Below are 12,040 nucleotides of genomic sequence, written 5' to 3'. Positions count from 1 at the left end.
ACTCGTAACAGAAAAGAGAAAGAGAAAAGAACAGAACAGAACATAAACATATCAATCAAACATAATACAGAACTTATACAATGGGTTTCTCCTGCACATATTAACCCTCCCATATGCTTTTTTACAAGTACCCCTAGGAAACACCCCCCTCCCCCGCCCTCCCTGGGTTGCTGCTGCTGCTGACCGACCTAATTCTAACGCTCCGCGAGATAGTCTAGGAACGGTTGCCACCGCCTGCAGAACCCCTGCGCAGACCCTCTCAAGGCAAACTTTATCCTCTCCAGCTTAATGAACCCTGCCATGTCATTTATCCAGGCTTCCACATTGGGGGGCTTCACGTCCTTCCACATGAGCAAGATCCTCTGCCAGGCTACCAGGGACGCAAAGGCCAGAATACCGGCCTCTTTCGCCTCCTGCACTCCCGGCTCGTCCGCCACCCCAAATAATGCCAGCCCCCAACTTGGCTTGACCTTGACTTTCACCACCTTGGACATAGTCTTCGCGAAACACCTCCAGAACCCATCCAGTGACGGGCACGACCGGAACATGTGGGCGTGATTCGCCGGTCTTCCCGAGCACCTTCCGCATCTGTCCTCCACCCCAAAGAACCTACTCAGCCTCGCCCTTGACATATGCGCTCTGTGAATAACCTTAAACTGTATCAGGCTGAGCCTGGCACATGAGGAAGAGGAATTAACCCAACTCAGGGCATCAGCCCACATACCCTCTTCAATCTCCTCCCCCAACTCCTCCTCCCACTTGCCCTTCAGCTCCTCTACCGAAGCCTCCTCCTCTTCTTTCATCTCCTGATATATCGTCGAAACCTTGCCTTCTCCGACCCATACACCGAAATCACCCTGTCCTGAATCCACTGTGCCGGGAGCAACGGGAATCCCCTCACCTGCCGCCTCACAAACGCCCTCACTTGCATATACCTGAACGCATTTCCTGGGGGTAACCCAAACTTCTCCTCCAGTGCCCCTAGGCTCGCAAACGTCCAGTCTATAAACAGGTCCCCCATACTTCTGATCCCTGCCCGATGCCAGCTCCGAAACCCCCCGTCCATCCTTCCTGGGATGAACTGATGGTTCTCCCAGATCGGGGACCACAACGAGGCTCCCATCTCACCCCTATGCCGTCTCCACTGCCCCCAGATCTTTAGCGTTGCCGCCACCACCGGACCCGTGGTGTACCTCGTCGGCGAGAGCGGCAGCGGTGCCGTCACCAGCGCCCTCAGGCTCGTTCCTTTGCAGGACGCCATCTCCAATCTCTTCCATGCCGCCCCCTCTCCCTCTATTACCCACTTATGGATCATCGCCACGTTGGCTGCCCAATAATAGCCACCCAGATTCGGCAACGTCAGCCCTCCCTGTCCCTACTACGCTCCAGAAACCCCCTCCTTACCCTTGGGGTCTTATTATCCCACACAAAACCCATGATGCTCCTACCTACCCGCATAAAAAAGGCCTTGTCAATCATAATAGGAAGGCACTGGAACACAAAAAGAAACCTCGGGAGGACCATCATTTTAATCGACTGTACCCTGCCCGCTAGCGAGAGTGGCAACACATCCCATCTTTTGAGGTCCTCCTCCATCTGCTCCACCAGCCGCGTCAAATTAAGTTTGTGCAGGGCCCCCCCAGCTCCTAGCTACCTGGATCTCCAAGTACCGAAAGCTCCTTTCCGCCCTCGTCAACGGTAGGTCGTCTATCCCTCTTCCCTGGTCCCCTGGATGCACAACAAAGAGCTCACTTTTCCCTACATTGAGCTTATAGCCCGAGAGGTCCCCAAACTCCCTTAGGATCTGCATGACCTCCACCATCCTCTCCACTGGATCTGCCACATACAGCAACAGGTCGTCCACATATAACGACACCCGACTCTCCTCTCCCCCTCAGACCACCCCCCTCCATTTCCTGGACTCTCTTAATGCCATGGCCAAAGGCTCAATTGCTAATGCAAACAACAGGGGGGACAGGGGGCACCCCTGCCTCGTCCCTCAATACAGCCGAAAATACTCCGACCTCCGCCGATTCGTAACCACACTCGCCACCGGGGCTCTACGTAGGAGCTTAACCCAACTGATAAACCCCTCCCCAAACCCAAACCTCCGCAACACTTCCCAGAGATACTCCCACTCCACCCGGTCAAAGGCCTTCTCCGCGTCCATAGCTGCCACTATCTCCGCCTCTCCCTCCATCGATGGCATCATAATCACGTTTAGGAGCCTCCGCACATTGGTGTCTAGCTGCCTGCCCTTTACAAATCCCGTCTGGTCCTCATGAATCACCCCCGGGACATAGTCCTCAATTCTCGTAGCCAGTACTTTTGCCAGCAACTTAGCATCCTCATTGAGGAGCGAAATCGGCCTATACGACCCACATTGCAGTGGGTCCTTGTCCCGCTTCAGGATCAGAGAGATCAGCGCCCCGGACATTGTCGGGGGCAGGGTCCCCCCCTCCCTTGCCTCATTGAAAGTCCTCACTAGCAACGGGGCTAACAGGTCCACAAACTTCCTGGAAAACTCAACCGGGAACCCATCTGGCCCCGGGGCCTTCCCCGCCTGCATGCTCCCCAGTCCTTTAACCAGCTCCTCCAACCCAATTGGCGCCCCCAAACCAGCCACCTCCTGCTCCTCCACCCTCGGGAATCTCAGTTGATCTAGAAATCGTCGCATCCCCTCTTCCCCCCCCATGGGGCTGAGATCTGTACAGCTCCTCATAAAAGTCCTTAAATGCCTCATTTACTTTCATCGCACTCCGCACCGTAGTTCCCCTGCTATCCTTGACTCCACCTATCTCCCTCTCTACCATCCTCTTACGGAGCTGATGTGCCAGCATCCGGCTCGCCTTCTCCCCATACTCGTGCGTCGCCCCCTGTGCTTTCCTCCACTGTGCCTCTGCCTTCCCTGTGGTCAACAGGTTGAATTCCGTCTGGAGACTTTGGCGCTCCCTAAGTAGTCCCTCCTCGGGGGCCTCTGCATATCTCCTGTCCACCCTTAGGATCTCCCCCACTAACCTCTCCCTTTCCCTGCCCTCTCTCTTCTCCCGGTGAGCCCTGATGGAGATTAACTTTCCCCTGACCACCGCCTTCAGCGCCTCCCATACTACCCCTACCTGCACCTCCCCATTGTTGTTGGCCTCCAAATACCTTTCAATGCACCCCCGCACCCTCCCGCCAACCACCTCATCCGCCAGTAATCCCACATCCAGACGCCACAGCGGGCGTTGGTCCCTCTCCTCTCCTAACTCCAGCTCCACCCAGTGCGGGGCGTGGTCTGAGATGGCTATGGCCGAGTACTCCGTTCCCTCCACTTTTGGGATCAGCGCCCTACTCAAAACAAAAAAATCTATCCGGGAATAGGCTGTGTGTACGTGAGAAAAAAAAGAAAATTCCCTGGCCAAGGGCCTAGCAAATCTCCACGGATCAACTCCCCCCATCTGGTCCATAAACCCCCTAAGCACCTTGGCCGCAGCCGGCCTCGTCCCCGTCTTGGAGCGATCTAATGCTGGGTCCAACACCGTGTTGAAATCCCCCCCCCCCATTATCAAGCTTCCTGCCTCCAGATTCGGAATCCGCCCCAACATGCGCTTCATAAGTCCAGCATCATCCCAGTTCGGGGCGTATACGTTTACCAATACCACCCACGCCCCCTGCAACCTACCGCTCACCATCACGTATCAACCTCCATTGTCCACTACAATATTCTTGGCCACGAACGACACCAGCTTCCCCACCAGTATTGCCACCCCTCTGTTCTTTGCATCCAATGAGATAGGTATTCCCGAATGGAATACCTATCCTACCCATCCCTTTCTTAACCTGACCTGGTCTGCCACCTTCAAATGTGTCTCCTGAAGCATGACCACGTCTGCCTTCAATCCCTTTAAGTGCGCGAACACTCGGGCCCTCTTAACTGGCCCATTCAGGCCCCTCACATTCCAAGTTATCAGCCGGATTGGGGGGCTTCCCACCCCACCCCCCCTCCCCTTCTGCTGACTAGCCATCTCCTTTTCTAGGCCAGTCCCGTGCCCGCGCCTCCCGCACTCTCCAGTCCCCCAGACGTGGGACCCCCGCCCCGACCACCTCGACTGTTTCCAGTTCCCCATCGGCCAATGCAGCAGCAACCCTATTTCCCCCCCCCCCTCCCCCCGCTAGATCCGTATCTAGCTCTTTTGCTCCCCCCATAACACTCCCGTAAGTCAGCTGACTCCTGCTGACCCCGGCCTCCCCCGCCATCCCATTGACCCCCCACGTGTGGGAATCCCCCCTCCCCAGCAATCAGTGTGTGCTCCTCCACCGCCACCCCCCTGTCCTTCTCTAGCGCGGGAAAAAGTCCACGCTTTCCTGAGCCGGCCCCGTCCCCTCAGGCGCCGCTCCTGTTGCGGCCTTATCTCAATTCCCCCATCCCCGGGCCTCCCCTCCCTCCAGCACCGGCGCCCACACACTCTCACAGTCTCCCCATCAGATCTCTTCCCCCATCTCCATCCATCACCCAACCCGTGGAACATTCCCTACGCATAGTTAAAACCCTGTATACAACAGACATCCCCCCCACAACCCCAAACCCTCAGTTTGAGTCCCAACTTTTCAGTTTGTATAAAGGTCCAAGCCTCCTCAGGCGTTTCGAAGTAGTGGTGTCGATCCTCAAATGTGACCCACAATTGCGCTGGCTGCAGCATTCCGAACCTCACCCCCTTCAGATGGAGCACCGCCTTGGCCCGATTAAAACCAGCTCTCTTCTTTGCCACCTCCGCACTCCAGTCCTGATAGATTCGGATCTCCGTATTCTCCCATCTGCTGCTCCGCTCTTTCTTGGCCCATCTCAAGACACACTCTCTATCCACGAAACGGTGAAACCTCACCACTACCGCCCTTGGCGGCTCATTGGCCTTGGGACTCCTCGCCAGGACCCGGTGAACCCCTTCTAGCTCCAGGGGACTCGGAGAAGCCTCCGCTCCCATCAGCGAATTGAGCATCGTGCTCACATATGCCCCGGCATCGGCCCCCTCCACTCCTTCAAGGAGACCCAGAATCCGAAGATTCTTCCTTCTCGACCTGTTCTCCAGGTCCTCGAATCTTTCCGCCCACCTCTTATGCAGTGCCTCGTGCGCCTCCACCTTCACCGCCAGGCCCAAGATCTCGTCCTCGTTCTCCGAGGCTTTTTCCCGCACCTCCTGGATCGCTGCCCCTTGGGCCTTCTGGGTCTCCATTAACCCCTCGATCGCTGTCAGCATTGGCGCCAGCACCTCTTTCTTCAGCTCCTCACAAGCAGCGCCTGAGAAACTCCTGCTGCTCCTGCACCCATGCCGCTTGATCTCCGCCCGCCGCCATCTTGTTTTTTCTCCCTCGCACTTTTCGCTGCTCCAAAAACGCTTTTTTGACCAATCCACTCCTGGTCCATTCCATATACTATGGAGGGGGGACCTTGCTCACCTTCCCACACTGGAAGTCGTCGAAAAAATTGCCGTTGGGGCTCCTCTGGCGAGCCCAAAAGTCCGTTTTAGCGGGAGCCGCCGAATGTGCGGCTTAGCTCCGCATAGCCGCAACCGGAAGTCCTGCTGTATTCTCTAACAGTCCCCTTCACTATCTGCTACTCCACTAATCTTAGTGTCATCTGCAAACTTGCTAATCAGACCACCTATACCTTCCTCCAGATCATTTATTTATATCACAAACAACAGTGGTCCAAGCACGGATCCCTGTGGAACACCACTCCAGGGGCTCAGCGGGGGAGTTTGAGAAAAGGTGAGGGATGTTTGTGTTTGAGGAGCTGTTCAGGTGGTGGGGGGTTGAAAAAGAGTAAAAATCTGTACAGACTTTATAGTTGACTGTTGGGAAGTATGTTTCCAGGGGTGTCTACTTGCTATAACCTGCTTTGATACAAGTTTGTAAAAGATGCATTTAAAAAAAATAATAAAGTGGTGCACAGAGCTCACCTGACCAGAACCCGAATGAGCAGGTTCTTCCTGGAGGTGGAGGACAAATGTGAACGGTGCCAGGGAGCCCCGGCCAACCACACCCACATGTTCTGGGCCTGCCCCAGACTTGTCGGTTCTCGACAGCCTTCTTCGAGGTGATGGCCAAGGTTATGGGGGTGAGGGCGGAGCTGTGCCCGTGAGTGACAGTCTTCAGGGTATCGGATCAGCCAGATCTTCAGATGGGAAAGAGGACGGATGCCCTGGCTTTTACATCCCGAATCACCCGCTGGAGAATCCTGCTCGGCGAATGATCAGCAGCACCACCCACAGCTGTAGGCTGGCAGAATTTCTCCACCTGGAGAAGATCAAGTTCACCATCCGAGGGTCGGACGAGGGCTTCCACAAAGCATGGAGGCCGTTCATCAGCCTGTTCCAAGACTTGTTCGTAACCCAAGGGAAGCACAAAACAAAGCACGGGACAAGGTGAGGAGGGGAGGGTCATGCCACAAAAGCCCCATTGGCATTGTCACTGGACTAGTAAACCAGAGGTCCAGAGTAATGCTCTGGGGATCCAAGTTCAAATCCTGCCACTGCAGATGGTGAAATTTGAATTCATTAAAAATCTGGGATTAATGATGACCATGATTGTCGTAAAAAAACATCTGGTTCACTAATGCCCTTTAGGGAAGGAAATCTGCCATCCTTCCCTGATCTGGCCTACATGTGACTCCAGATCCACATGTGTAAACAGGGGTGGGCAATCAAAAGCCCAGATAGCATTGATGAGGTCACTGTATTTGCGGAGTCTGCACATTCTCCCTGTGGCTGCGTGGGTTTCCTCCGGGTGCATCCAGTTTCCTCCCACAGTCCAAATATGGGTTAGGTGGATTGGCCATGCTAAATAGCCCTTAGTGTCCAAAGGAAAAAAGGTTAGGTGGGGTAACTGGGAGAGGATGGAGGTGTGGGCTTAAGTAGGGTGCTCTTTATAAGGGCTGGTCAGACTCAATGGGCCGAATGGCCTCCTTTCCCACTGTAAATTCTATGATCAATGAGTCGATCTTTCCTCACAGTCTTCAGAATTAAAAAAAGTTCTGGTCCAGTATCTTCGACACTGTTGGGATCTGACCAGGTATCCGTAACAACTGGTATATGGGCCCCACTCTCCCTGTGTATGTGTATGGTACACTGTTCTCCATGCACTCTCAACGTTCTAGGTACTTGCCTTTTCATCTTTCACAGGCACAGTATGCACGGGAATTGGCTGCCACTTCAGGTCAGGGTTGAAGATTTGACCTCCGTGTGGTGGGTAGAGACCAGCGAGATCTGACTCAGCACTCATTAGAGTCCGGTCGATATCCGTACTCCGAACATAGATCTACAGGAGAGAGAAAACAATTGCAAGTGTTTGAAACACAAAAGTGACAGCCGGCCCAACAAGGCTGGTCCTTGTTGAGAGATTAACCATGCCGACCCACCTTCTTACCAAGTCCGTCAGTCTTCACAACAAAATCACATTCAATTGTTTCCATGCCCCATGCCCAATTTATTTCTGCCATTTCATGCCTTTCCTGGAAACTTATTCCACAACACTGGGTATGTCCTGTCTCACCGGCAGGACAGACCCAGCAGAGGTGGCAGCACGGTTGTATACAGTCGCGAGGGAGTTGTCCTGGGAGTCCTCAACATCGACTCTGGACCCCATAAAGTCTCATGACACCAGCTCAATCACAGGCTGTTGATCAATCTCCTGCTGATTACCACATATCATCCACACTCAGCTCATGGATAAATACTCCTTAATGTTGAACATCGCTCGGAAGAAGCACTGAGGTTGGCAAGGCCGCAGAATGTATTCTGGGTGACTATTTCAATGTCCATTATCAAGAGTGGCTTGGTAGCACGACCGAGCCTTAAAGGACATAGCTGATAGACTTGAGCAGGTGGTGAAGGAACCAACAAGAGGGAAAAACATACTTGACCACTGCCTCACCAACCTGCCTGCCACAGATGCATCTGTCCATGACAGTATCGGTAGAAGCGACCACTGCACAGTCCTTGTGGAGACAAAGTTCCGTCTTCACATTAAGGATACCCTCCATCGTGCAGTGGCACTACCTCCGTACTAAATTGGATTGACTTTGAACAGATCTAGAATCTAAAGGCTGGGCATCCATGAGGCGCTGTGGGTCATCAGCAGCAGCAGAATTGGATTCAACCACAATCTACAACCTCATGGCCCAGCATTTCCCCCACTCTAACATTACCACCAAGCCAGGGGACCAACCCTGGTTCAATGAAGAGTGCAGGAGGGAATGCCAGGAGCAACACCAGCAGCAACACTATTACCTAAAAATGAGGTGTCAACCTGGTGAAGCTACAACACAGGATTATTTGTGTGCCAAACAGTATAAGCAGCAAGTAACAGACAGAGATAAGCAATTTCACAACCAACGGATCAGATCTAAGCTCTCCAGTCCTATCACATCCAGTCATGAATGGTGGTGGACAATTAAACAACTCATTCGAGGAGGAAGCTCCACAAATATCCCGATCCTCAATGATAGAGGAGCCCAGCAAATCAATGCAAAAGATAAGGCTGAGGCGTTCACAACAATCCCTCTGCGAAGCTGGGGACCTCTGGAACTGGTCCACTCTGTCAGAAGTGCCGAGTGGACGATTTCCAGAAGTCCCCAGCTTCACAGATGGCAATGTTCACCCAATTCGATTTACTCTACGTGATATCAAGAAACAGCTGAAGGCACTGGATACTACAAAGGCTATGGGCCCTGACAATATTCCATAGAATTTACAGTACAGAAGGAGGCTATTCGGCCCATCGAGTCTGCATCGGCTCTTGGAAAGAGCACCCTACCCAAGCCCACACCTCCACGCTATCCCCATAACCCAGTTACCCTACCCAACACTAAGGGCAATTTTGGGCACAAAGGGCAATTTAGCATGGCCAATCCACCTAACCTGCACATCAATTCAGGACAGTTTAAAAAGAGCAACTTGTAAACTCACTCCGTGAGTTCTCCCAGTGAGCCAGAGAAGACAGAGCCAGGAGTGAGACACAGCTAAGATTGTTGAAGTTAACCGAAGGTTTAAGACATGGCAGGAGATCTCAGACCCATGTCATGCTCCTCGTGTGCAATGTGGGAGCTCAGGACACGTCCACTGTCCTGGCTCCTTCACGTGCAAGAAGTGTGTCCAGTTGCAGCTCCTGTTAGACCGCTTGACGGCTTTGGAGCTGCGGATGGACTCACTTTTGAGCGTCCGCTGAGGACGTCGTGGATAGCACGTTTAGCGAGTTGGTCACACCGCTGGTGAAAGGTACTGAGGAAGATAGAAAATGGGTGACCAAAAGACAGAGCAAGAGTAGGAAGGCAGGGCAGGTGTCCTCTGCGGTCATCTCCCTGCAAAACAGATATACCGCTTTGGATACTGTTGAGGGAGATGGCTCACCAGGGGGAAGGCAGCAGCAGCCAGATTCATGGCACCATGGCTGGCTCTGCTGCGCAGCTGGGCAGGAAGAAGAATGGCAAGGCTATAGTGATAGGGGACTCAATTGTAAGGGGAATAGACAGGCGGTTCTGCGGACGCAATCGAGACTCCAGGATGGTATGTTGCCTCCCTGGTGCAAGGGTCAAGGATGTCTCAGAGCGGCTGCAGGACATTCTGGGGGGGGGGGGGGGGGAAGAGAGAGAGAGAGAGAGAGAGAGAGAGAGAGAGAGAGGGTGAACAGCCACCTGTCGTGGTGCACATAGGCACCAACGATATAGGTAAAAAACGGGCCTACAAGCTGAATTTAGGGAGCTAGGAGTTAAACTAAAAAGTAAGACCTCAAAGGTAGTAATCTCAGGATTGCTACCAGTGCCACGAGCTAGTCAGAGTAGGAATGTCAGGATAGAGAGGATAAATGCGTGGCTCGAGAGATGGTGCAAGAGGGAGGGATTCAAATTCTTGGGACATTGGAACCGGTTCTGGGGGAGGTGGGACCAGTACAAACCGGACGGTCTGCACCTGGGCAGGACTGGAACCAATGTCCTAGGGGGGGGTGTTTGCTAGAGCTGTTGGGGAGAGTTTAAACTACTGTGGCAGGGGGGTGGGAACCGATGCAGGAAGTTGGAAGGCAGTAAAACAGGGACAGAAATAAAAGGCAGTAAGGGGGAATGTGTAAGGCAGAGAAGCCACAGTCAAAAATCAAAAAGGGCGACAGTACAAGGTACAGTGACTATGGGGAGCTCAGTGAATAGGACCAGGAATACTAAAAGAAATAAAACGGGAAGTGAAAACATTAATGGTAAGCGACGCAGCAGGTTGTTACATGGAGATATGGGTTCAACGACAAGGAAAATTAGGAGATAGGTTAAGAGGAAATATAACTTAGGAGAGGTTACTGATCGAGGTGTTAAGATTCAGAACAGTGGTAAAAAAAGCCAACATAAGTGTACTTTACCTGAATGCTCGTAGTATTCGGAATAAGGTAAATGAGTTGATGGCGCAAATCATCGTGAATGACTATGATTTAGTGGCCATTACTGAAACATGGTTAAAGGATGGTCACGACTGGGAGTTAAATATCCGAGGGTATCAAACTTTTTGGAAGGACAGAGTGGATGGTAAGGGAGGTGGTGTAGCTCTGTGATTTAAGGATGACATCCGGGCAACAGTAAGTGATGACATTGGTGCTATGGAGGATAAGGTTGAATCCATTTGGGTGGAAATCAGGAATAGTAAGGCGAAAAAGTCACTGATAGGAGTAATCTATAGGCCACCAAATAGTAACATTATGGTGGGGCAGGCAATAAACAAAGAAATAACTGATGCATGTAGAAATGGTACAGCAGTTATCATGGGGGATTTTAATCTACATGTCGATTGGTTGAACCAGGTCGGTCAAGGCAGCCTTAAGGAGCAGTTTATAGAATGCATCCGCGATAGTTTCCTAGAACAGTATGTAATGGAGCCTACAAGGGAACAAGCGGTCCTAGATCTGGTCCTGTGTAATGAGACAGGATTGATTCAGGATCTCATAGTTAGGGATCCTCTCGGAAGGAGCGATCACAATATGGTGGAATTTAAAATACAGATGGAGGGTGAGAAGGTTAAATCAAGCACTAGTGTTTTGTGCTTAAACAAAGGAGATTACAATGGGATGAGAGAAGAACTAGCTAAGGTACACTGGGAGCAAAGACTTTCTGGTGAAACAGTTGAGGAACAGTGGAGAACCTTCCAAGTGATTTTTCACAGTGCTCAGCAAAGGTTTATATCAACAAAAAGGAAGGACGGTAAACAAGGGAAAATCGACCGTGGATATCTAAGGAAATAAGGGAGAGTATCAAATTGAAGGAAAAAACATACAAAGTAGCAAAGATCAGTGGGAGACTAGAGGACTGGGAAATCTTTAGGGGGCAACAGAAAGCTACTAAAAAAAGCTATAAAGAAGAGTAAGATAGGTTATGAGAGTAAACTTGCTCAGAATATAAAAACAGATAGTAAAAGTTTCGACAAATGCATAAAACAAAAAAGAGTGGCTAAGGTAAATATTGGTCCTTTAGAGGATGAGAGGGGAGATTTAATAATGGGAGATGAGGAAATGGCTGAGGAACTGCACAGTTTTTTGGGTCGGTCTTCACAGTGGAAGACACAAATAACATGCCAGTGACTGATGGAAGGTAGTGATGGGCAAGCTAATGGGGCTAAAGGTAGACAAGTCTCCTGGGCCTGATGGAATGCATCCCAGAGTGCTAAAAGAGATGGCTAGGGAAATTGCAAATGCACTAGTGATAATTCACCAAAATTCACTAGACTCTGGGGTGGTCCCGGCGGATTGGAAATTAGCAAACGTGACACCACTGTTTAAAAAAGGAGGTAGGCAGAAAGCGGGTAATTATAGGCCAGTGAGCTTAACTTCGGTAGTAGGGAAGATGCTGGAATCTACCGTCAAGGAAGAAATAGCGAGGCATCTGGATGGAAATTGTCCCATTGGGCAGACGCAGCATGGGTTCATAAAAGGGCAGGTTGTGCATAACTAATTTAGTGGAATTTTTTGAGGGCATTACCAGTGCAGTAGATAACGGGGAGCCAATGGATGTGGTATATCTGGATCTCCAGAA

General features: G+C 51.6%; 1 protein-coding gene across 1 annotated transcript in view; it reads right to left on the bottom strand.

Annotated features, from left to right (window-relative positions):
• Positions 1–12,040, bottom strand: part of LOC140430925 (prostatic acid phosphatase-like) — a 188,279-nt gene that overhangs the window by 73,913 nt on the left and 102,326 nt on the right. The window contains exon 4 of the mRNA XM_072518735.1: positions 7,144–7,296. Coding sequence (XP_072374836.1) covers positions 7,144–7,296 — 153 coding nt within the window. The remainder of the gene's footprint in view (positions 1–7,143; positions 7,297–12,040) is intronic.

This window comes from Scyliorhinus torazame, chromosome 10 (genome assembly GCF_047496885.1).
Source record: "Scyliorhinus torazame isolate Kashiwa2021f chromosome 10, sScyTor2.1, whole genome shotgun sequence".
NCBI lineage: Eukaryota > Metazoa > Chordata > Chondrichthyes > Carcharhiniformes > Scyliorhinidae > Scyliorhinus > Scyliorhinus torazame.
Note: the sequence above shows the minus strand (reverse complement) of the source record. Positions and strands in the feature narration are given on the sequence as shown.